The 23,495-nt window shown below is 43.7% G+C and overlaps 1 protein-coding gene across 2 annotated transcripts in view; it reads right to left on the minus strand.

The window, feature by feature from the left end:
• Positions 1-2,733: 2,733 nt before the first annotated feature.
• LOC123516125 overlaps positions 2,734-23,495 on the minus strand; it is a 191,565-nt gene continuing 170,803 nt past the window's right edge. For both annotated transcript variants that reach the window (XM_045275233.1, XM_045275234.1), the window contains 3 exons: positions 12,702-12,914; positions 11,604-11,712; positions 2,734-9,674 (listed from right to left, as the gene is read on the minus strand). In XM_045275233.1, the coding sequence (XP_045131168.1) occupies positions 9,590-9,674; positions 11,604-11,712; positions 12,702-12,914 (407 nt within the window). In that variant the 3' untranslated portion in view covers positions 2,734-9,589. The remainder of the gene's footprint in view (positions 9,675-11,603; positions 11,713-12,701; positions 12,915-23,495) is intronic.

Consider the following 23,495-nt stretch of genomic DNA (forward strand, 5'->3'; position numbering starts at 1 on the left):
AAATAATGCTGTCCTCGATCGTACCCATAATCAGCTTACATACCAGCCCCGCGTGTGTGTGTGTGTGTGTGTGTGTGTGTGTGTGTGTGTGTGTGTGTGTGTGTGTGTGTGTGTGTGTGTGTGTGTGTGTACATGGCTTTGATTCGCGTTTGGCAATTAGTAGTTTATTTACAGTTGTTTTGCGGTTCACTCTTGCTGTAGTGTTTGTTATATTGCTGTGCAGGGACTCGTATCCGCTTATCCACATCCACGAAACATCCGCAATTCCACGTTTCAAAACTACGAAAGATCCGCAATTATATCCGCATCCACATTTTCGGATAACAAAACCTCCTCTAATTCTGCCTCTAAGTTAAAGAAAGGTTGCATTTGTGTGTGTGTGTGTGTGTGTGTGTGTGTGTGTGTGTGTGTGTGTGTGTGTGTGTGTGTGTGTGTGTGTGTGTGTGTGTGTGTAAAGATGAGTGAAGCAGTCTAAAAAAGTGTGAAGGACAATGTGAGAGAGAGAGAGAGAGAGAGAGAGAGAGAGAGAGAGAGAGAGAGAGAGAGAGAGAGAGAGAGAGAAAGAGAGCAGAGTTAGTGGCATAGCGGTGACTTAGTGATGCTAATTAATGGCTTGGGTTTCGATCCTGTATTAAGTTGCCTCTCATTAGCCAGGGATTGTGGGCGTAACTTTGCTGCGTTTCTTGTACCGTGAGCTTGATAACGTCCACTACCACCACCACTACTACCATCACTACTACCATCACTACTACTATGAGAGAAGGAATTGAATCTACCTTTCCTATATTACTTGAAATCCCACTACACCCTGCTCGACCTATATCTCTTTCACCTCGTCTCGGAAATCTTTGCAGAATTCCCAGGTCGATTTTTTTCCCTCTTCCTTTTCACTATTCTGTCTATCGCATTAGGTTTTTGCCGTTAGTTGGGTTCCTTTCATTACAATCTTACGTATTCCTCATAAATGGAAGATTGGGAAAGGACGCGTTTTTTTACCTCTCTATTTTTTTCTTTTTTTTTTTTTTTGTTCCTCTTCTCGTTCCCTTGTGAAAGATTTCTGGTTTTCTGTGAAAGGCATTATGGATGCGGAGAGAGAGAGAGAGAGAGAGAGAGAGAGAGAGAGAGAGAGAGAGAGAGAGAGAGAGAGAGAGAGAGAGAGAGAGAGAGAGAGAGAGAGAGAGAGAGAGAGAGAGAGAGAGAGAGAGAGAGAGAGAGAGAGAGAGAGAGAGAGAGAGAGAGAGAGAGAGAGAGAGAGAGAGAGAGAGAGAGAGAGAGAGAGAGAGAGAGAGAGAGAGAGAGAGGAGCAGGCAGGCAGACAGACAGACAGACAGACAGACAGACAGACTGAGACTGACTAAGATGGGGAAAGGAAGGACGAACACACACACATGCAAGCACAGAAACCTACCCACCAATCTCCATTCCCGTCCACACACACACAACGCAAACGACAGACAAAAATTCTACACGTATTCCATAATTAACCTAATATTTCTCGATAATTTTAAGGTCTTGATCTTGTTAGTACAGCTTCCCTCTTCTTTGCTCCCGGACACAACGCTGCTAATACTCATCATCCACGCTACGCCTTTTTAAAGTTTGTAGCAGCGCTGTAGCTTTTCCCTCTGCTTCGCTAAATCCGAACTCTTTCGTCCGGGCATACAGCCAAAAAAATCCCAACAGTTATTTCTGTAATTAAAACTTTTAGATTTTTTAAACTCTGGCCTCCAACACTACAGCTTTTAACTAAAATTTTTACCGTTATTTGCATGTCCATTCTTGTCCCGGCGCAGCAATTTCCCAGCTCCAGCACGTCGTGAAAAGGTGGGGCGTATTAACATGTCTGTCTCTCCTGTGTGACGCATGATGGAAGTGCGGGATTGTCAGCCATTTCGCATCAACGAAGATGTAGCTTTACAATATCCATTATTGACGAATCTTAACGATGACTCAGTAGTAAGTGACAATATGTTTACTTACAAACTTATATAGTATCCAGTGAAATCAAATAACTCGAAAATTGAAACTCTACATAATTGATCTACTAAATCACGAACTCTCCATTGACGGTCTGAACTATGAGGGAAAGCAAGATATCCAGTGATGATCTCCATACCTGTGCAGGAACCCGAATGGGTCTTTATTTCTAAACTAATTTGTCAAATATTCATTGACGTTTTCCTTATTGATAAACCCACTTAATCTAGAAGGCGCGCTTGTGCTTGGCTACCATTTGTACAAAAGTTTTGCCTTTCATTGCAGGTATAAAAAGTATCGCTATTACTATAAAAATAATAATTATTATCATTATTATTAACATTCTTCTTATTCTTATTATTATTATTATCATTATTATTATTATTATTATCATCATTATTATTATTATTGATACTGTTATCATTATTGTTCTTATCATTGTTATCTTTATTATGATTAATAACAATAAAAATAATAATTGTTATTATTATTATCTTCATCATTATTATCCTCATTACTATTCACTACTACTACTACTACTACTACTACTACTACTACTACTACTACTACTTTTTTCTGGCAAAAGTTAATTGCAAATTCTTTAGCTGTATCTTTTCAACCCTCATTACTCACCAAGCTGTTATTTTCAAGCATATTAGTTCAATACTTACCACGCACAAAAAAAGGAAAGAAGGAAGAGAGAAAGGAAAGCAAGGCCCAGTAATTAGGTATGCTAAGTTAGGATAAACACGCCAATAGATGTTAGACTTTATTCTACTTTACTCAGCTTACAATTATTACAAAATATTAGTTTGATTTGAGTACCTTCTCTATGATTGACCCACCATGGAAACTGTATTCTGATTCACTTTTATTAGTTCCAGACGCCGATCCCTCGTCTGTTCCCTCCAAAATAGTACATTGCTGCTACGTCAATCTCTACAAAGTCTAGACAGCTCTATAAACTACGTGTGTTCTACAGTACATAAGAAGCCGGGAAATATACAAGATAGAGTACTTTGCAAAAATCGAGGAAAAAAGGAGAGGCAACAGTTCCCGCCGTGGCCATGAAAGCTGCGCGATGGAGTTGTCTCGTCGTGAACAGCTGACGCGGGCTGGGCGGCGAGGCGGTGCGGTGCTAGATGGCTTGTCTCACTGCACCACCAACACCTGACCGCACCTCGTGTTGCCTCCTCGCGGTGCAGGCTCTAGGTTGTCCCTCCTTGTCGGTCAACATTAGAGTTATTTTGTCTTGTATCGGTAATCTGTAAGCTCTTTTTGAAACAGCTTCACACTAGGGAACAAAAATAGAATGACTGCTCTCTCTCTCTCTCTCTCTCTCTCTCTCTCTCTCTCTCTCTCTCTCTCTCTCTCTCTCTCTCTCTCTCTCTCTCTCTCTGTGTGTTGTACACACACAAACCTTGGGCATGCGCATATGTATGCACGCATGCATGAGTGAAAATATTGCATGTGTACGTACACGCCTGCGTCCGTATATATATACACACACACACACACACAGACAGACAGACAGACAGACACACACACACACACACACACACACACACACACACACACACACACACACACACACACACACTGTAAAGGTGCTGTCAACATGATTAAATATATAACCTAAAAATATATATCTAAACTACGAACTACATTTTGTAATAAAATTCTCTCTCTCTCTCTCTCTCTCTCTCTCTCTCTCTCTCTCTCTCTCTCTCTCTCTCTCTCTCTCTCTCTCTCTCACACACACTCGTGTACACAGAGAGAAGGCTATGTACACTTCTCTTCCTGCCTCTGTCAGGAGTCAAGGCACGCCATTCTAGGCCTTCTGCTAACCTGAAACTCGGGCAGCATTTGCTCGGTCGGCTCAACAGGTGACCGGGAGATAGTTCACAACACCTACAATCAAAGGGGCGACGTGGCCCTTGATAGACGTACAAAACACCATCCGGCAGTCCATATAAACTGTGAAAATCGACAAAAGATTCTTGATTTATTCTTTTTAAGGTAACTTTGCACGCCAGTAAGGTTGTCATGACACCTTATCATTTAGAGAACTAATGTGTGTGTGTGTGTGTGTGTGTGTGTGTGTGTGTGTGTGTGTGTGTGTGTGTGTGTGTGTGTGTGTGTGTGTGTGTGTGTGTGTGTGTGTGTGTGTATGGGTGAGTGGCGGGTGGGAGAAGTAGTGACGCTTGGGAGTGCTCCATTAATGGGTCACATCATCAGATGTTGTCACTGGTCCTCCTCGCCGCTCAGTCAACGCCGGTACCTGGTGAAAGTACCCAAGTTCGCATCATATTTTCTGTGTTTTTCCATTTGCTGTTTCAACTTCAGCATACGAGAGACGCAGCATCAAGGCCACAGGGGCAGGACACTGTAGCCGCGCCTCAGGGCACCGTGCAGTTATCAGGAAGCGAATATTTTAAGGGGTGGAATGTAAGATTGAAAGGAAAAATAAAAAAATTTTCTTAGAGTTCCCTTTCTGTGAGTCCTCAACGCAAATCAGGGTGATGGAAAATTCCAATAACTCGTCTGCTTTGCTAATGTATCGGGGATTTTATTATACGCAGTAACAAAACGAGTGAACGAACATGGCGAATGAATAGTTAAAGATGTGTGCCCGGACTCATAGAATATAGTAAAATTCCAATCAAATAAATGTTAAACTTGCAAATCGGTGAAATATTTGTGTGACCTCCATTCCCTGCGTCTCCCTCAGCGTCCCCGTCACCTTCCCGTCCAATCCAGAAACCCCATGTCTGTCTCCTCACTCCAGTCCCTTCACCTTCCTTTCTCTCCCCCCCTTCAATCCCCAACCGCCTCGCATCTCCTGTACCCCATGCCCCAGTCCCCAGGCCGTTGTAACAGCCTATTAGCCTCCATAACTTGCCTGCAAAAATCACGACGAGGGAAGTCAGCCAATCATGTGAAACGAAATCCAATTTCGCCGTTTTGCAACGATATTCGCCGCGCCTTGAGGCACCGGACTGACTCTCCGCCACGCGCCTCGGCAGACTGGAGAGGCGGATCGTTTTGGTTGCGAGATTAACTACCTTAGAATCTGGCATCAATTTTCATCTACCAACGAGAAGACAGAGTCACTTACGTTAAGAAGAAGCGGCATGGATTTTCATCTCATCAAAAAACAATAATAGAAAATATAAACGAAAATTTGACCATCAGATGTCACCCTTCTATCGCTAATTTTTCCCAACACGCACGCAGGCAGGCACACACACACACACACACACACACACACACACACACACACACACACACACACACACACACACACACACACACACACACACACACACACACACACATCTGCCACCTACTACTGCAGCACTCCGCTGTGTGTTGCTTTGAGCGTGTGTTAAAAACGGGTTCATGTTCTAAGAAAACTGGGAAGTACAATAGGCTCGAAACAACAGGCCATTTGGAAAACGCGTTAGTGAGATGAGTTTGGGAAAATACACAGAATACAATAATTGTTATCGATCGTGCGAACTTGGGTTCTATGTGTTGTGTATGTGTGTGTCCTGTGTGTGCTGCCTGTGCTGTGTGTGTGTGTGTGTGTGTGTGTGTGTGTGTGTGTGTGTGTGTGTGTGTGTGTGTGTGTGTGTGTGTGTGTGTGTGTGTGTGTGTGTGGTCGGGTGTGTCCAGTGAGTGGGGGATAAGGGCGAATAAGGTGACCAGGAATATGGGGCAGTCCCCCCTCGAGACTTCCTCCCCCATGTCCCCGGAGCGTTCTGCTGCCTCATCCTGTCACCACTCACGGGAAAACTCTACAAACCTTACTTCTAATTTTAACGTTCCATCTATAAGGAGATATTTACCGAAAACTTCAAATTTCTATAAAATATATAAATATAGATATATGCATATTCACCAGCGTGCCCAGGCCGCCCCTTCAACACGGGGACTTTACAAAAAGACCTCAAGTCGCCACGCGTGAAGAAGGGACGCGAGCACTGTGTTCCTGTTTCTGTTCACCTGTGGACGAGACGGGTTGTACTCTACCGTGTGGGTGGGCAGGGTGGCGGGAACTGCGGGACGGCAGCATCGCGATGGGGACATCAAAACACACACACACACACACACACACACACACACACACACACACACACACACACACACATACACCCAGACACACACACACACACACACACACACACACACACACACACACACACACACGATGCTACGCCCCGCTCCCTCTGCCGACCCTCTGCTGATAAAAAGGGTATTCACTACTGACACGCTTCTGAGGTATCATAATGATCTCCACGCTTCTCATACAAATTTTAAAACTACCAAAACACAACCAAAGTACATATAAATCGATACACATTTAGTGACTTATTCATCTCGTTTCTCTTCTGTATCTAGAAAGCATTACTTCTCATCCTTACACTACAGTATATACAGATAAATTCTTTTTACATCTATGTATAGCTTGCCTGCACTAGACAACGCTCAGGTTACTTCGGGAGTAAATACCTTCCACCATGGTATAAACGCTCCGGCACAAATCTCCTCTAAGCTCTGGCAAGACGGCACCACTCAGTCACTCGCCTCACGGCAGTAGCGTCGTTACAGAGAGAGAGGAATGACTGCGTGTTGGTACAACGCTGCGGCGCCGTCTGTGCCTCAAAGTTTTAAAAATGCTCTTGAAAAGTCCCTCCATACTACATTTATATTGGATATAAGTATCTCTCTCTCTCTCTCTCTCTCTCTCTCTCTCTCTCTCTCTCTTCCAAATGAACCTCACAAAGGATGCATTTAAAGACTGAGGCAAGAGGGCCTACTAGACACTCTCCAGAGACTCACAAAAATATTTCAGCGCTGTGGCGAGGCGAGGGTCTCGGAAAAACTGGTAGAGCTAAGGAGGAAAAGTGAGAAAGAGAGAGAAAAAGAAAAAAAAAAACGTTATGAAATGCGAGAAAGAGGAGCAAGAGGAAGGGACGAGAGCGCCAGGGATCCCCAAACAGAGAGCAGCAAAGACCCTCACCCCTGGCATGCCGTCGCCGCCTTCCTCCTACGCCGTGGCCTCGCAACAGACCTTCACCCTGATCGACAACAAAGGGCGAGGGCGAAGGGGATAACACGCAGTCCTGGCCCAACCCTGCGCAACTCTAATAAGACACAATGTACAGCAGATGTGTTCCTCCGGGTGGGCGCGGCGTTCTCTGCTTCCACACACTAATTTCTTTCTCTCCCGCTAAAAATTCTCTTGAAGGTGATGTGGTGCCGAGAACGAATATCACTTGAAGGACCAGAGTAAATATTTGGGTCCCGCTACTTATCTCCTTTATAAATATTTGTCTTTTCTTTAATATGGAGTATGTACAAACTCTGAAATGAGATATTCTCCTTTATGGTCACCTACTCTCTCAGTCAGCGGGAAAATACTTAGGATCTCTCTCTCTCTCTCTCTCTCTCTCTCTCTCTCTCTCTCTCTCTCTCTCTCTCTCTCTCTCCCCGAACACAGTTCTGTCCCCGATGTCCTTGGCAATCTCATTTCGTCCTCTTCAGACGAAACAACCGATTTTTTTTTCCTGGTCCAGTTTTCATGCCGGATCAGCTGAGTGACTCGCTGCCTGCCGCCTGAATAATTAATGAAGAAAACTCAAATCTCGAATCACCAATGACAAGTTTATCTGTCTTCCATTCGTTTTCCATCGCGGTATACATACATACATACATATATATATATATAGTGCTAATGATAAATTTCCTGAGTTCACCGTCTTTCTTGCTTATTCTCTACACGTATCACCGCTCCATCATCCGTTTTCTTCACAAGCGACGCGACAGAAAACGGCAGCTTGTCAAGAAAACATACATGCGTTACTTTTGGCTCGCCGTGTGTAGACAATAACAACAAACCCGTCACGTGACCTTGCCTGGCAGAGTACACAACCAGCCATGCCGCCAACCTCTTCCGGGAATTCAATCTCGGTTCTGGTTAAACTTCACAAGTCTGGGAGGCAAAATTCAATCAAAACCTTCACCCACCCGACATAAAAGTCTTGCCTTCCTCTCCTCCTCCTCCACCTCCTCTATTCCTTTCTGCCTCTTTTCTCCATCCCCTTCCAGACGGAGCCAGGCGGGGAGGGAGGATGGCACAAGAACATTATTTCAATTTTTTCTCTCCTTTCCTTTTCTTTTTTATATACATGTTCTTTTTTTCTTTCTTTTATTCACCGCACATATATTTTCCCCGTTGATTAGTGTTGGCTTTTCACAGAGTTTCGTCGCACTTTGCAATGTTTCGTTCGTTCTGGAATTGCCATGGCGGTAAATAATAATGGTTTCAGGTAATATTTCTTTTCTTCCTTATGTTGGCGGAAGGTTGGGTTTCTGTGCGTATTCTTGTTCTTGTTTTCTTTGGCACAAGAATGTTGCCCTCCTGAGCTCCTTCACTCCACAGACACAAAAGACTCTCCATTTCCTCCTTTTCTTTCCTTTCCTTCCATTTCCAGCGTCTCCCGGCCATTGTCTAGTAGCCTGCAGCGCCATCCACGCACTCTTCCTCCCAGTGTCATCCTCCAAAACGTCTTCGTTTCTTCTCCGTCTCTGTCTTGCCATCACGATCCAGCGAGAGTGAATCAGGCAGCCTTTCAGTCCCTCAGCCTCGCCTCTGCTGCAGTACACTCGCAGAAAGCTAACTGGTGTTCGCATTGATAGACAAAGAGAGATAAGAAAAAAAAAACTTTATAACCGTCCTCCATGTTTTAAGAGAAGGCGGGTATTGACGTAAATGTTTTTTCATAAAAAAAAAAATTGACGTCCATCAGGATAATCGCACATAGTCAGAGATCAAAACAAGGACGTCAATCTGACACTGCACTCTAACTTTTCTCAAGAACGCCGTGATTTCTCATCTGCTTCAAAAACACTTTCAAACCAAACTTTTCAAGGGTCTCGGGCAAAGTTTCCATCACGCACTGAGACCATCTCTATGGACGAGGCGACGTGTTGGCACATGTGGCGCCGCCCTCACGCGTCCAAGGGAAAAGATAGGAAAAGAGAGAGAGAGAGAGAGAGAGAGAGAGAGAGAGAGAGAGAGAGAGAGAGAGAGAGAGAGAGAGAGAGAGAGAGAGAGAGAATGCTCGTCCTTTACATCCCATTTTCTTTTATCTACGTAGGTATGTACGCGGCATACAAACACTTCCATATTAAATTCTTTTCTGAGTACTTTTTTCCACTTGGCCCCACACACACACACACACACACACACACACACACACACACACACACACATACACACACGAAACCTATATACAAAACATTCCACCACCAAACCAAATCCTTTCTTTCTTGCTCAATCCACAATCCAAGCTATCAAAACCACGAACGAACCGCACAAGAAAGTGTCCACATTTCGGCGCAACACACCTAAAACACACGTCATCCACAATAGTTCCCTCAAATTCTTTTCCCTCAGACACTATAATATGTACACTATACCCTTTACCACCATCACTTTCATTCATTCAGACGCACGCTAACATATCAACACATCACAGGTCGCATTCAGGAGTGACCACCGCGCCCATCACCACAGCAACACAACTCCAAGCTTCTCCTCCCTCTAAGAGTTACTCGCGTTGATCTGCTGATTGTAGTCTGCCATCAGTTGCTCGAAGTTGTAGAGATATCCGCCATGCTGCTCCAGTCTAGTGAGGGACGGGGATGAGAGAGAGAGAGAGAGAGAGAGAGAGAGAGAGAGAGAGAGAGAGAGAGAGAGAGAGAGAGAGAGAGAGAGAGAGAGAGAGAGAGAGAGAGAGAGAGAGAATGTGTGGGAATGAAGGAAAGGAGAGAAAAATACTGTGGTTAGTAATCAGATTAGTCCAAACAGCCGCTGTGACACTAAGTAACAAGCGCTTAGGGAGAATATGTTACTTGTGGCATACTAGGAAACGAAGAAAGGAAAAGCTGCTGGGATTATCTTTATTTAATTTTTCTAGCTAAAGAGGTGTCTGGTTAGCATTGTTAGTAGTGTTAATACCCTTACTGGAACTAGACGAATGGGGGGAAGGAGAGAGATAATCAGGTAAGAGAGAAAAAAAAGAAAAAAAAAAAAAAGGCCAGCCAGTCTCCGAAACATACAAACGAAAACGAAAAAAAAAAAAAAAACATGGAAATTTGTGCAAAACGACAAGGTGGTTCTTTCCCTTTTTTCATTTATTATCATTATTATTTTTTTTTTGAAAGGGAAATACTCTCTCATAATTCTCTACAATGTGTAAACCGAAAAAAATAAATTAATAAACACGAGGCACGTAATCCAAAATGAAAGAAAATGTCAAGTGGTGAACGAGGTAACGCATAAACACACATACAAGTAAATGGCAAAAAGAAAACGAGGAAAAAAAATAATAAGTAAATAAATGAATACATGTAGTGGGTGAAAGCAGAGAGAGAGAGAGAGAGAGAGAGAGAGAGAGAGAGAGAGAGAGAGAGAGAGAGAGAGAGAGAGAGAGAGAGAGAGAGAGAGAGAGAGAGAGAGAGAGAGAGAGAGAGAGAGAGAGAGAGAGAGAGAGAGAGAGAGAGAGAGAGAGAGAGAGAGAGAGAGAGAGAGAGAGGGGTGCAGGCTCATTCTAGGTCTGATGAATACAAACAAAAAAAAAAAAGCATGCAGAGGAATTTTTCTTGTTTCTGGAGCACAGCTTTTCGCAACTTCGACAAGGAACATGAGGAACAACACAGACAAGAGAACAAGAGGATGCTGGATGGAGGAGGAGGAGGATGAAGAGGAGGAGGAGGAGGAGGAGGAGGAGGAGGAGGAGGAGGAGGAGGAGGAGGAGGAGGAGGAGGAGGAGGAGGAGATGATGGGCGAGAGTGCTTAAAGAGGGAGGAAGGAAGTCAGTCAGTGCATGTAATTAAACCTTACAACAGAGAAAACACACACACACACACACACACACACACACACACACACACACACACACACACACACACACACACACACACACACACACACACACACACACACACACACACAATCACACACACGCACAAACAGTCTCTCTCTCTCTCTCTCTCTCTCTCTCTCTCTCTCTCTCTCTCTCCTTTTCCTCTTTCTTCTAACATCTTCCTCCCTTTATATTCTTACTTCTCCTCCCCTTTCTCCTCTTCCTCCTTCTCCTCCTCCTCTTCCTCCTCCGCATCTCTTCCATTTCCACAACCACCATCAAAAGGATCACTATAAAAGAATTCTCTATCTACACCTCTAAGTATGATTTAATTCCCTTTACTACGACACTACTTACGGTCCAATACCCTATATTTGTTTTTCCTTTGCTACACCTACTTAAGTCTTCACGTTACTCTCCTCTCTCCCCATCAAAATCTTCTGAACTCACATGTATAATTCAAGTGTATGGTCTGACATGGCATCATAAAAAAATAGATATGGAAGGAAGATGAAAAGGTAGTCTTGTTTACTGTCACTCTCACTCTATTACTCTCACTCCCTCTCTCTCTCTTTCTCTCTCTCTGTCTCTGTCTCTCTCTCTGTCTCTGTCTTTCTCTGTCTCTCTCTCTCTCTCTGTCTCTCTCTCTCTCTCTCTCTCTCTCTCTCTCTCTCTCTCTCTCTCTCTTACTGCAGCTCTAGAAGGCGTCGTCTCCGGGCGCGTCTGTGTGAGTACTGCCGCACCGCCATTACCACTGTCACGTTGATGATGAGGAAGCCCACCACGCCACACACAGCACCTGCAGTGGGAGCCGCGTGTGTCAGGAGGAGCCACGAGGTAAAGTAATAAATAAAGCATGTTTGAAATAAGTACGTGAGGGAAAATGAATAAATATAAACATATCAAATCGTGGAAAAAAGCACCACATGAAAAAAAATATATGATGGGACTGGAAATCAAACATCACTGGGATTTGAAGAGACACGTGTGTGTGTGTGTGTGTGTGTGTGTGTGTGTGTGTGTGTGTGTGTGTGTGTGTGTGTGTGTGTGTGTGTGTGTGTGTGTGTGTGTGTGTGTGTGTGTGTGTGTGTGTGTGTGTGTGTGTGTGTGAGAGATCTGGCTGGCTTGTGAGAGTTATAGTAGTTTGTTTGTTCTGCAAGTTTGTCATCGTCATGTGTTTGTGTTTTCCGGAATACTCGTGTGTGTGTGTGTGTGTGTGTGTGTGTGTGTGTGTGTGTGTGTGTGTGTGTGTGTGTGTGTGTGTGTGTGTGTTCATCACATACGTACAGATTTCATGGTATCTTTCAGCGTCAAAATATATAACAATGTAATTTGGCAGACCATAACCCATAGGTATTGCAGTGGCAGTTGTGCAAAATGTGGTGGTCAATGAAATATGCACATACATTTATCTCCCTGTGCCAATGGCGGCTTTCAGTTAGTGCACCGAGGCCTCACTGTGTGGACGTACGAACCATTGCGAGCGAAACGCAAAACTTCACCATGACGACAGAAAATAATCGCGACCGTAAGCCACACAGCCTCGTTACAGCGCTATATTCTCTCTCTCTCTCTCTCTCTCTCTCTCTCTCTCTCTCTCTCTCTCTCTCTCTCTCTCTCTCTCTCTTGTCTATTAATTATGTTTCGGACCACAGATGAAAGCGAAATAAAAATAGAAATTACACTTGTTTGAAGTAAAGACACATCCTGGTAGATTGAAAACAGATGGGCGGGACTCTCTCACTCTCTCTCTCTCTCTCTCTCTCTCTCTCTCTCTCTCTCTCTCACCCAGTATGACGCTGGTGGAGGGCACGGCGCTGTGAGGGTCTCTCCGAGGGGCGTTCATGTGTCGTTGGCTCATCATGACTACTATCCCTCCATCTCCCGCCGACTCCCCGTCCTTGCCTCCTCTAGACGACCACGACGAGGTGTCCGCCACTGCTCTTGGTGGGGGCGGCGAGGGCGGGGGGCGCACCTCCAGGGCCACGGCTGGGTCCCCGTCTGTTGGAGGAAGAAGAACAGGATGTAGAAGTTGTGTTGCCTTGGGGAGTTTGTTTGAAGTAGCGGTAGACGTGGTGCAAGGAGTTGGTGTTTGAAGATGTACTGTACTTTGACTTTCATCGAGAGGTATTCAGATGTGTTTGAAGAGTATGGATGTAGGGTTACACAAAGTTGATGTTGTAAGCCTGTAAGGTAATATATGAGGGGTTCATGTGTTAAAAGAGGTATGAGTAACTTCAAAATACGAAACAATGATTATAAATGAATACTTAGTGGTCGAATTGAACGAAAACAAATGTAATGTGACACCTTCTGAAATGTATGGAACATAGTAATTAAGAAGGAATAATAATCTGAAAACAAATATCAAAGCGTTATTTTTATGTATTACAATATCATATCACGCAACACACACACACACACACACACACACACACACACACACACACACACACACACACTCGAGAAAAAAGTAAGAAAAGAAAGACATAGTACTACACATAAAAGCAGATACAAACAACACACACACACACACACACACACACACACACACACACACACACACACACACACACTTCCCACTCCGATCCCCGTAACCTGGAGGCAACCACATCAAGAGACGAATCCACCACCACCACCACTACTTCCACCACCACGACAAACATCTCCCAGGTAACAGCAAAGTCCTGACGCGGCCCCAAGATGAGAAGGAGGAGGCTGACGGCGCCACAAAAGACCCAGACAGCCTCGCGGTCCACACTCCGCCCAAAGGAAGGTCACAGAAGGGGCGGCGATAGTGTTTTGTTTTCACTGGTGTGTTGTGGCATGTGTGGCTGAAGGAGTGCCATTGTTTCTTTGGCTGTGTTACGTAGCCACCTGGATGACAGAGAGAGAGAGAGAGAGAGAGAGAGAGAGAGAGAGAGAGAGAGAGAGAGAGAGAGAGAGAGAGAGAGAGAGAGAGAGAGAGAGAGAGAGAGAGAGAGAGAGAGAGAGAGAGAGAGAGAGAGAGAGAGAGACAGAGAGACAGAGACAGAGACAGAGAAAATAGAGAGAGAGAGAGAGAGAGAGAGAGAGAGAGAGAGAGAGAGAGAGAGAGAGAGAGAAAAGAGAAAGATAAAAGTAGAATAACTCACACATACACGCGCGCCCGAGAGACACACACACACACACACACACACACACACACACACACAGAGAGAGAGAGAGAGAGAGAGAGAGAGAGAGAGAGAGAGAGATATACAGAGAGAATAAAAAGAAAAGAAAGAGAAAGAAAGAAAGAAAAGAAAACGAACAGAGATGAAAGAAAGTGATTGGAAAATAAAGCTAGTTTTGATTGACAGGACAGAACAGAAAATCTCTCTCTCTCTCACACACACTCTCTGAGAGAGTGTGTGTGTGTGTGTGTGTGTGTGAGAGTGTGTGTGTGTGTGTGTGTGAGTTAGAGAGGAGAGAATGACAGTGATTGTCTAGTTTTGATTGACAGGACAGAACAGAAAATGTCTCTGTGTGTGTGTGTGTGTGTGTGTGTGTGTGTGTGTGTGTGTGTGTGTGTGTGTGTGTGTGTGTGTGTGTGTGTGTGTGTGTGTGTGTGTGTGTGTGTGTGTGTGTGTGTGTGTGTGTGTGTGTGTGTGTGTGTGTGTGTGTGTGTGTGCCTGCAAAAGAGTAAACTTTATTTAACTCAACGGAAAATGTTTTAATTAATACTTGCAAAGCTTTCACACACACACAGAGAGAGAGAGAGAGAGAGAGAGAGAGAGAGAGAGAGAGAGAGAGAGAGAGAGAGAGAGAGAGAGAGAGAGAGAGAGAGAGAGAGAGAGAGAGAGAGAGAGAGAGAGAGAGAGAGAGAGAGAGAGAGAGAGAGAGAGAGAGAGAGAGAGAGAGAGAGAGAGAGAGAGAGAGAGAGAGAGAGAGAGAGAGAGAGAGATTCAACTACCAGACGGGATATATGAAGCACACATGATCTTCACCACTGCAGAAAGTCAGCAAGGATAGTAACGAAAAGAAAATAATCCCACTTAAATCTGTAATCATCTCCTCCTCTTCTCCTCCTCTTCCTTCCTCCTCTTCCTCCTCCTCCTCCTCTTTCTCCTCCTCCTCCTTTTCCTCCTCTTCATCCTCACCATGCCATCATGAAAAACGTAAAAGAGAAGGAGTTTATTCACGTAAGTTATTTCTTTTCTCTTGCCACAAAGGATGTAGTTCGTGTGTGTGTGTGTGTGTGTGTGTGTGTGTGTGTGTGTGTGTGTGTGTGTGTGTGTGTGTGTGTGTGTGTGTGTGTGTGTGTGTGTGTGTGTGTGTGTGTGTGTGTGTGTGTGTTTGCGTGGGAGGAAGGAAGCCAAGTATTCCGAGTGACGTCAGCACTTGTGTTTGAATGTAAGATAGAAAATGGAACAGAGAGAGAGAGAGAGAGAGAGAGAGAGAGAGAGAGAGAGAGAGAGAGAGAGAGAGAGAGAGAGAGAGAGAGAGAGAGAGAGAGAGAGAGAGAGAGAGAGAGAGAGAGAGAGAGAGAGAGAGAGAGAGAGAGAGAGAGAGAGAGAGAGAGAGAGAGTATAGGGAAAAAGAAAAGTCTTAAGGAGTTGTCAATACAAAGAATAGGAAATAGTGGACGTAGAAAGAAGTGAAATAAGAGGAGGAGGAGGAAGAGGAAGAGGAGGAGGAGGAGGAGGAGGAGGAGGAGGAGGAGGAGGAGGAGGAGGAGGAGGAGGAGGAGGAGGAGGAGGAGGAGGAGGAGGATGAGGAGTTGAGTGCGATAGTTGCTGGAGGTTATGAAACACTTCTCTGCACTTCACTTCAAAAGCCTGGAAGCATAATAACTTCAGCAATACTGTGTACTTGAATGATACACACACACACACACACACACACACACACACACACACACACGTATACCCCAAAGCGCAATAAAGCACCACTATAAACTATCACCACCACCACCACCACCACCACCACCACCACACTTCAACACATGGATGAACTCAAAGCAACACGCAGAATAACGCGTCAACACACGTTTCCAAACATACGAAACACCGAATACCTTTCCTTCCCTTTTCTTTACACCACCACCACCACCACCACCACCACCACCACCACCACGTTATTACACAGGACACCGAATTCACACACATATACAAACGCACATACACAAAAAGAAGCACCACCAACAACAGGTATGTAACATTCATTTCATCACCACCACCACCACCACCACCACCACCACCACCACCACCACCGTCACAGCCGCCTCTGCAATAACAGCACGGTAGGAATATGAGAGTCAGTGTTCGGAACAGACACGTCACTGCCTCTTGATGTCACTGCAAAAAATCTCATCGAGTAGCGAGAGTTGAGAGAGAGAGAGAGAGAGAGAGAGAGAGAGAGAGAGAGAGAGAGAGAGAGAGAGAGAGAGAGAGAGAGAGAGAGAGAGAGAGAGAGAGAGAGAGAGAGAGAGAGAGAGAGAGAGAGAGAGAGAGCACACATCCATACAGCCTGACAGAAAAAGACAATACACCCATACACGCAGACATACACACACACACACACACACACACACACACACACACACACACACACACACACACACACACACACACACACACACACACACACACACACATATCTAGTCCTCACATTCATATGCAGAGACAAAAGACGAACAAAGAGATCGAGACAGCCAGAAAAAAAATAAAATAAATAAAATCACTGACAAAACTACAATACCTCTTCTGATCAATACCACCTCCCTAAAAACGAAATGATGACGCTAATGAGCCACCAAAAAAAAAAAAAAATACACATTTGCATATAGACAATGTAAAAAAATAAGTCTATAAATTATGCATGAATCCTATATACTGTGGTCCTGCCTTCATCAATCTACTGGATAAATGTTCTGTTACTCTTGTGTGCTGACTGTTTACTGGATTTCCTTACCACAACCATTCTTCTTCAGCCGAGGAAGATTTTGGTGGTGCTAGATGCTGAGAGGGAAGCGGAGGACAACAACGAAGAGGATGAAAAAAATGAGAATGATGAGTGAGATAAGATGAACACGGCAAAAATCACTATGTAATGACTAGCAAAGACTAAGAGGAGGAGAAGGAGATTAAACAGAGAAGGAAGAAAAGGACGAAAAGAACGATGAGAAGTGGACATAGACAAGGGGAAGGATAATTAGAAAAACAAGAGGATTTTGAAGAATAGGAAAACCGAAGACAACGACAGTAATAACAGCAGGAGAAAAAAGAAAAAAAGAAGAGGACGAAAGCAAGAATACCAGAGTGATAAGATAATTAAGAGAACAGAGAAAAAATAAGGAAAAGGTGAAAGAAGAAAAGGAATATGAGGAAGAGGTCAAGAACACTAAGGAAAAGAAGACATGGAAGTGTCAGAAAGATGAGAGGAGGAAAGAAAGAGAGGTAAAGAAAGAAATAAAGAGATAGAATGCCGAGAAGAAAACAACCAAATAAACAAAAGTGTGGGAAAAGAATAAAAAAAAAAAACAATAAATAAAGGAACATAACACAAACACAAAACAAGAAAAAGAAGAAAACAAGCTGAAAAAAATATTGAGAAACACGACAAACTAAGAAAGACCAAGAGAAGAAAAACGAAGAGATGAAGGAGGAGAAGAAGAGGAGAACGAGGAGGAGGCAAGTACTCTCTGACACTTGCACAAACACCTAATAACCCTGAGTGGTGCGAAAACTGGCAAGTAAATGTTTTCTTTCGTGGGTTTGTGACATACTTGTACGTAAACCTCATAACCAAGAGCTGCTGGCTGCTTTATGGAGCGGCTGTGAGGAGCGTGGCGAAGCGGGGAGAGAGAGAGAGAGAGAGAGAGAGAGAGAGAGAGAGAGAGAGAGAGAGAGAGAGAGAGAGAGAGAGAGAGAGAGAGAGAGAGAGAGAGAGAGAGAGAGAGAGAGAGAGAGAGAGAGTATTGTGAGAAGTAGAGGAAGAAAGAAAGGGAGAAAGATGAGACAAACAACAGGAAGGAGGTAGAAATACAAGCTTATGTGTGGGAGGAAGAGAGAAGAAAAGAGAGGAGAAAGTGGAAGAATAAGACAAAACGAAGGAAAGCAAATAGATAAAATAGAGAAGTAAAACATGAAGAAAAACGAGAGAGAGAGAGAGAGAGAGAGAGAGAGAGAGAGAGAGAGAGAGAGAGAGAGAGAGAGAGAGAGAGAGAGAGAGAGAGAGAGAGAGAGAGAGAGAGAGAGAGAGAGAGAGAGAGAGAGAGAGAGAGAGAGAGAGAGAGAGAGAGAGAGAGAAATACAAATAAAAGGCGAGGAAAAGAAAACAAAGAAGTGGGGAGAGTGAATGAAGGAGGAGGAGAGCGGTGAAAAGGAGAGGAAGAAAATGGATAAAGTGGAGGAGAAAGACGATGAGAAAAAGGAGGAGAGTGGTCCAAGAGGGAAAGGATGGAGAGATAATAGGGAAAGTAGAAGAAGAGGAGAAGGAGAGTTTAATGCGCTAAGTTGCCTTCACTTCATAGCTGGAGCTGATCCCCCTCTGTGTGCGTTTCAATTCTGTTTACTTGGAGTGTTTCGGTGAGAATGAGACGCGTCATGTTTACTCAGTCCTCTCCTACTATTGTTTTTTTTCTAATGTTTCCTTACTTTCCATTCCAGTATTTATTTTTTTATTCTTTTTATTTTTCTTCTTTCATACATATTTATCCTCTGTTACTTTGTTTCTTCCGATAGCTTTTTGTATTTCTTTATCTGCGTGTTCTCTCTCTCTCTCTCTCTCTCTCTCTCTCTCTCTCTCTCTCTCTCTCTCTCTCTCTCTCTCTCTCTCTCTCTCTCTCACCAAGACAGATTGAGCCTTCAACAGGACCTTAAAAAATCGCGCACCTGTCAGATAAATGGGAGGCGCCCTTCATGGTACAAGTGCCGCGTCCCCGCCGTGGCTGCGCTGGCCAATACACTCCAGCGGAAAAGAGTGCACCAGAGAAGTCAGAGCGTGCACGAGACATATGTGGATACATCTGTCACAATTCACCTACCGTAACATCAATTATACGCGGAAAAAAATATGAAAAAGGTGTGAAAAAGTGGACATGAAAACAATTATGCGTAAAAAACAGAAACAAAAAGGTAAAGCGAGACACGTGTGTGAAATATTTTTGTTTGACATTCCATCTACCGTAAAGTCAAATTCGTGTAGAAAAAAATATAAAGAATAGAACGATGGCAACAAATTAAACTATGAGAAATTTGGGAATAAAAATACAGTCCATGTATCTACGGTGACCTCATTTTAATGCACATATATACAAAAAAGGAAAAAAAAAAGTCGTAGAAAATAAATAAAAATAAGATATACCATAACAGAAGAGCAAAAAAAAAAAAAAGTTATAGTCTATATTGACTTCAAATTCTCACAAAATACCAACATCAAGATCAGAAATAACAAAAGCGAAGCCAAAACATTAAGACAAAATAATAAACGTAAATATTTCTCCTACAGGCAATAATTATTTGGCGGCCAGGAAATGAGACCACATTGTAACCAACTCCGTAAAACTTTGGGTGTTTGTCCTGCTTAATCTAGGACGTGCTCTTATGGCTCTGTAATCTCGCTACCTTTGCACAACTCACCCATAACAACAGCCTTCAATCTACAGACAGTACAACGGCTTACAAATTCTCTGCCTGCCCCTGATTACTAGAACTTACCTGAACATGAACCATAATGAGACAAGAGCATCAAGACTTCTGAGACTACTTTACTTAATCTTAATAGAACTTTCGTATTTCTATCTATTTAGTATAAGCGAAAGATTGATGGGATATTTTACGATACACATGTAGTTTTCTGATCCTTCATGAATAGTCAAAATTAGTGAAGGGATTTCTCCAGACATATTTTTTTTTTTATCACTTACGAACTTTATTTCCATCCACATTTAACAGATTTGTAATGTAAAGCTGCAGCATAATGTATTTCAGGATCCTCGATCAGAGAAGTGAGGAGAGATGTTGTGAGCTGCAAAGATTTCCTAAGTATTGGAAGGTGACCCCATATAAGCTTCTTAGAATGTGCTTAGGGAGACTTCACCTTCATTAAGAATTAGTATTAGGATCTCTCTCTCTCTCTCTCTCTCTCTCTCTCTCTCTCTCTCTCTCTCTCTCTCTCTCTCTCTCTCTCTCTCTCCACTTGACCTGGAAACTCTCGCCCTTCCATCACCACGTGTCAGGTCATCTCTTGCCGCCGTTCATTCCTAAACTTTCTGCCCTTCTGCTGGCCACTTCTTTCCCATAACCTCTGTGTTTCATGTATCCCCCCCTCTCTCTCTTTCTTCTTTTCTTCTCTTCTCTTCTCTCTCTCTCTCTCTCTCTCTCTCTCTCTCTCTCTCTCTCTGGTGGCGGGCCAAGGGATAGTCTCCGTGTAGCTAATTTTTCTGGACGCAACTTTGTCATGAATGAATTATGCGAATCGTTCATTAAGAGAGAGAGAGAGAGAGAGAGAGAGAGAGAGAGAGAGAGAGAGAGAGAGAGAGAGAGAGAGAGAGAGAGAGAGAGAGAGAGAGAGAGAGAGAGAGAGAGAGAGAGAGAGAGAGAGAGAGAGAGAGAGAGAGAGAGAGAGAGAGAGAGAGAGAGAGAACAAAATCTTCATATGGAAACACACATGGACGAAAGGAAATAAACAGCAAAGAAAGGGGAAAAAAAACCGGTTAAGTATATCAATGACAAAACCAAAGGACAGAAGGAGACGGACAACACATAACAAAGACCAGAGATAGAAAAAAAAAGATCAATAAAACCCCTGTGATGCAAATTGACCAAGACACAACACACAACTCTTCTCTAAAACCTGAGCCCCGAAGTGTTCACGGCGACGACAAAGAGAGCGAAAGATAACAAGCGTCATTGTGAGGGATGACAAACCCAACAAAAGAAAGCAAGTCTAGCGAGAAGCAGATACCAAACAGAGCGAAGGAATACAATAAAAAGTGCACGAGAGTAAGAGAACAAGAAGGAGGATGAGGAAGAAGAGGAAGAAGAGCAAACCGACCGTAGTGAAAGGAGGAAGATGGAGACAAAAGAGAGGAATAAAAATAGTCATAAAAAAAAAGATATGAGGTGAAAGCCAGAAGGATGAAGTTAACGAGTAAGGACAGTGAGTGCAGTAGGAAAAGATAACGAGAGAGAAGAAACTGCAGGAGGTGGAGCGTTTGATTGTCATGGTGTTAAGTGGTAGTCATATAAGGGTGTTTGTGGTGTTTATGGTTGCAATGATAGTGGTAATGCTAGTACTTATCATAAAGAAAATAATGATAATAAAAACAACAAAAATAATAACAACAACAGCAAAAACAACAACAACAACAACAATAACAACAACAACTACTACAATAATAATAATAATAGCAGTAGTAGTAGTAGTAATAATAATAATAATAATAAAAAAAAATAATAATAATAATAAGGAGGAGAAGGAGGAAGAGAAAAAGAAAAGAAGGAGGAGGAGAAGAAAGAAGAGGACAAAGAAGATTAAGATAAAAAAGAACTAACACAAAACTAGAAAAGTCAAAGAGAAAAAAAAGAAAAGAGAACTTAACAAGATAAATCACGATAAAAACACGATAAACTGAAAAAATAGGAGTAAGTTAAAAAACAAAAACACATAAAGAAAAGCAAAGAAAAACAAGGAAAAAAGAAAAGAGGGAGAAAGAAAAAGAAGATGAAGAGGAAGAAGAATGAGAAGAAGAAAAAAGAAGAGGACTGACAACAATACCCTTTTCCCCCCTCCCTTTGGTCATTGGTCTCTACAAGGAGGCGGTTTCTGGGTCGACCATGAACAATATTTGATCCACATTGCCCGGCACCGCATTTGGGGCGCCGACATTCCTCATATGTGGGTCACGTGACATGAGGATTGAGGAGAGTCACTGGCCACCACAAGAAGGAAGAGGGAAAAGGAAATAAAGAGCCTGGACAAAATTAAAAGAGGAAGAAGAGGATCAGGAAGAAAAGAGGGAGGAAGAGGAGCAGAAGAAAAAAAAGAACGAGGGAGGAATTGAAAGAAGAAGTGGACAAGGAGAAGAATGGGAAAAATGAATAAGAGAAGGTGAAAGAGGAGAAGAATGAGGAAGGAGATGGAAGACGAAGAGGAAGGAGTAAAGGAAGAAGAAGAAAAAAGAAAAAGAGAAGGAGGAAGAGCAAGAAAAGGAGAATTAAGATGAGGATTGAGATAAAGCATTCTGTTAATTAATTATTCACTGTTGACGAGGTATTGATCTGGACGTTTAAATTTTGTAAAACTCTACGGAGAAGGAGAGTCACATTTCACTATCTCTGCACAAAACAAGGACATTATTTACGTTCAGAGAGAGAGAGAGAGAGAGAGAGAGAGAGAGAGAGAGAGAGAGAGAGAGAGAGAGAGAGAGAGAGAGAGAGAGAGAGAGAGAGAGAGAGAGAGAGAGAGAGAGAGAGAGAGAGAGAGAGAGAGAGAGAGAGAGAGAGAGAGAGAGAGAGAGCGCAGGGAAAGGAGGAGAAGGAAGAGGGATTATAAGTTGGAAGAAGAGAAGGAGATGGAGAAGAATGAGGAGGAGGAGAAGGAGGAGGAGGAAGAGGAGGAGGAGGAGGAGATGGACGATAAAGAAAAGGAAGAAGGAGAGAAGTAGGAGAAGGAAAAGAAGAATAAAGAAAATAAGATGAGGATGAAGAGGAGGACGGGTGAAAAAGAACGAACAGTGGAAAATTGAGGGAAGTAAGACAAATGGGAGAGAAAGATAAGAGAACGTTAAAGATGGAAATGGTGATGACAATGATAGTGATGATGATGGAGATAATAGCGATGAAATGACGATGATGAGGGAAAGAAGGAAACAGTCAGGAAAGAAAAGAAAATGGAGAAAGGAGGAGGCATACATGATAGATAGTGAGAGAGAGAGAGAGAGAGAGAGAGAGAGAGAGAGAGAGAGAGAGAGAGAGAGAGAGAGAGAGAGAGAGAGAGAGAGAGAGAGAGAGAGAGAGAGAGAGAGAGAGAGAGAGAGAGAGAGAGAGAGAGAGAGAGAGAGAGAGAGAGAGAGAGAGAGAGAGAGAGAGAGAGAGAGAGAGAGAGAGAGAGAGAGAGATCACAGGATCTCCGCTCTCAGAAGGATCGCCAGTTTCCTCGACAGGAAGGGGAGACTGCTGCTGTACAAGGCACAGGTGCGGCCCCACCTTGAATACGCAGCTCTCTCCTGGATGTCCTGTGCCGCCACACACAGAAGGAGACTGGACAGCATCCAACGCCGCGCCATACGGCTAGTAGATGCTGCACTACCACCTCACCCAGAGCCTGAGCGTCCCCTTGATTCACTGGAACACCGCAGAGACGTGGCGGCGATCGTAGTGTTCCATAAGGCACAGGTGCAAAGAGTGCCACATCTGGCAGGGCTGCGTCATCCTCTAAGAGTCACCGCACGGAGCACGAGAACGGTGCTCAATGGTGGTGACGCCGTAGAGGTGCCGCGATCCCACGGGTGTCAGCATCAACGCACCTTCGCAGGACGCGTCTCCAGGATGTGGAACTTGTTCACGGCCGCGGTGCCTCACGTCCAGGAGATGAACACTCACAGTGTCAAACTGA

This window comes from Portunus trituberculatus, chromosome 40 (assembly GCF_017591435.1).
Source record: "Portunus trituberculatus isolate SZX2019 chromosome 40, ASM1759143v1, whole genome shotgun sequence".
NCBI classification, from domain to species: Eukaryota; Metazoa; Arthropoda; class Malacostraca; order Decapoda; family Portunidae; genus Portunus; species Portunus trituberculatus.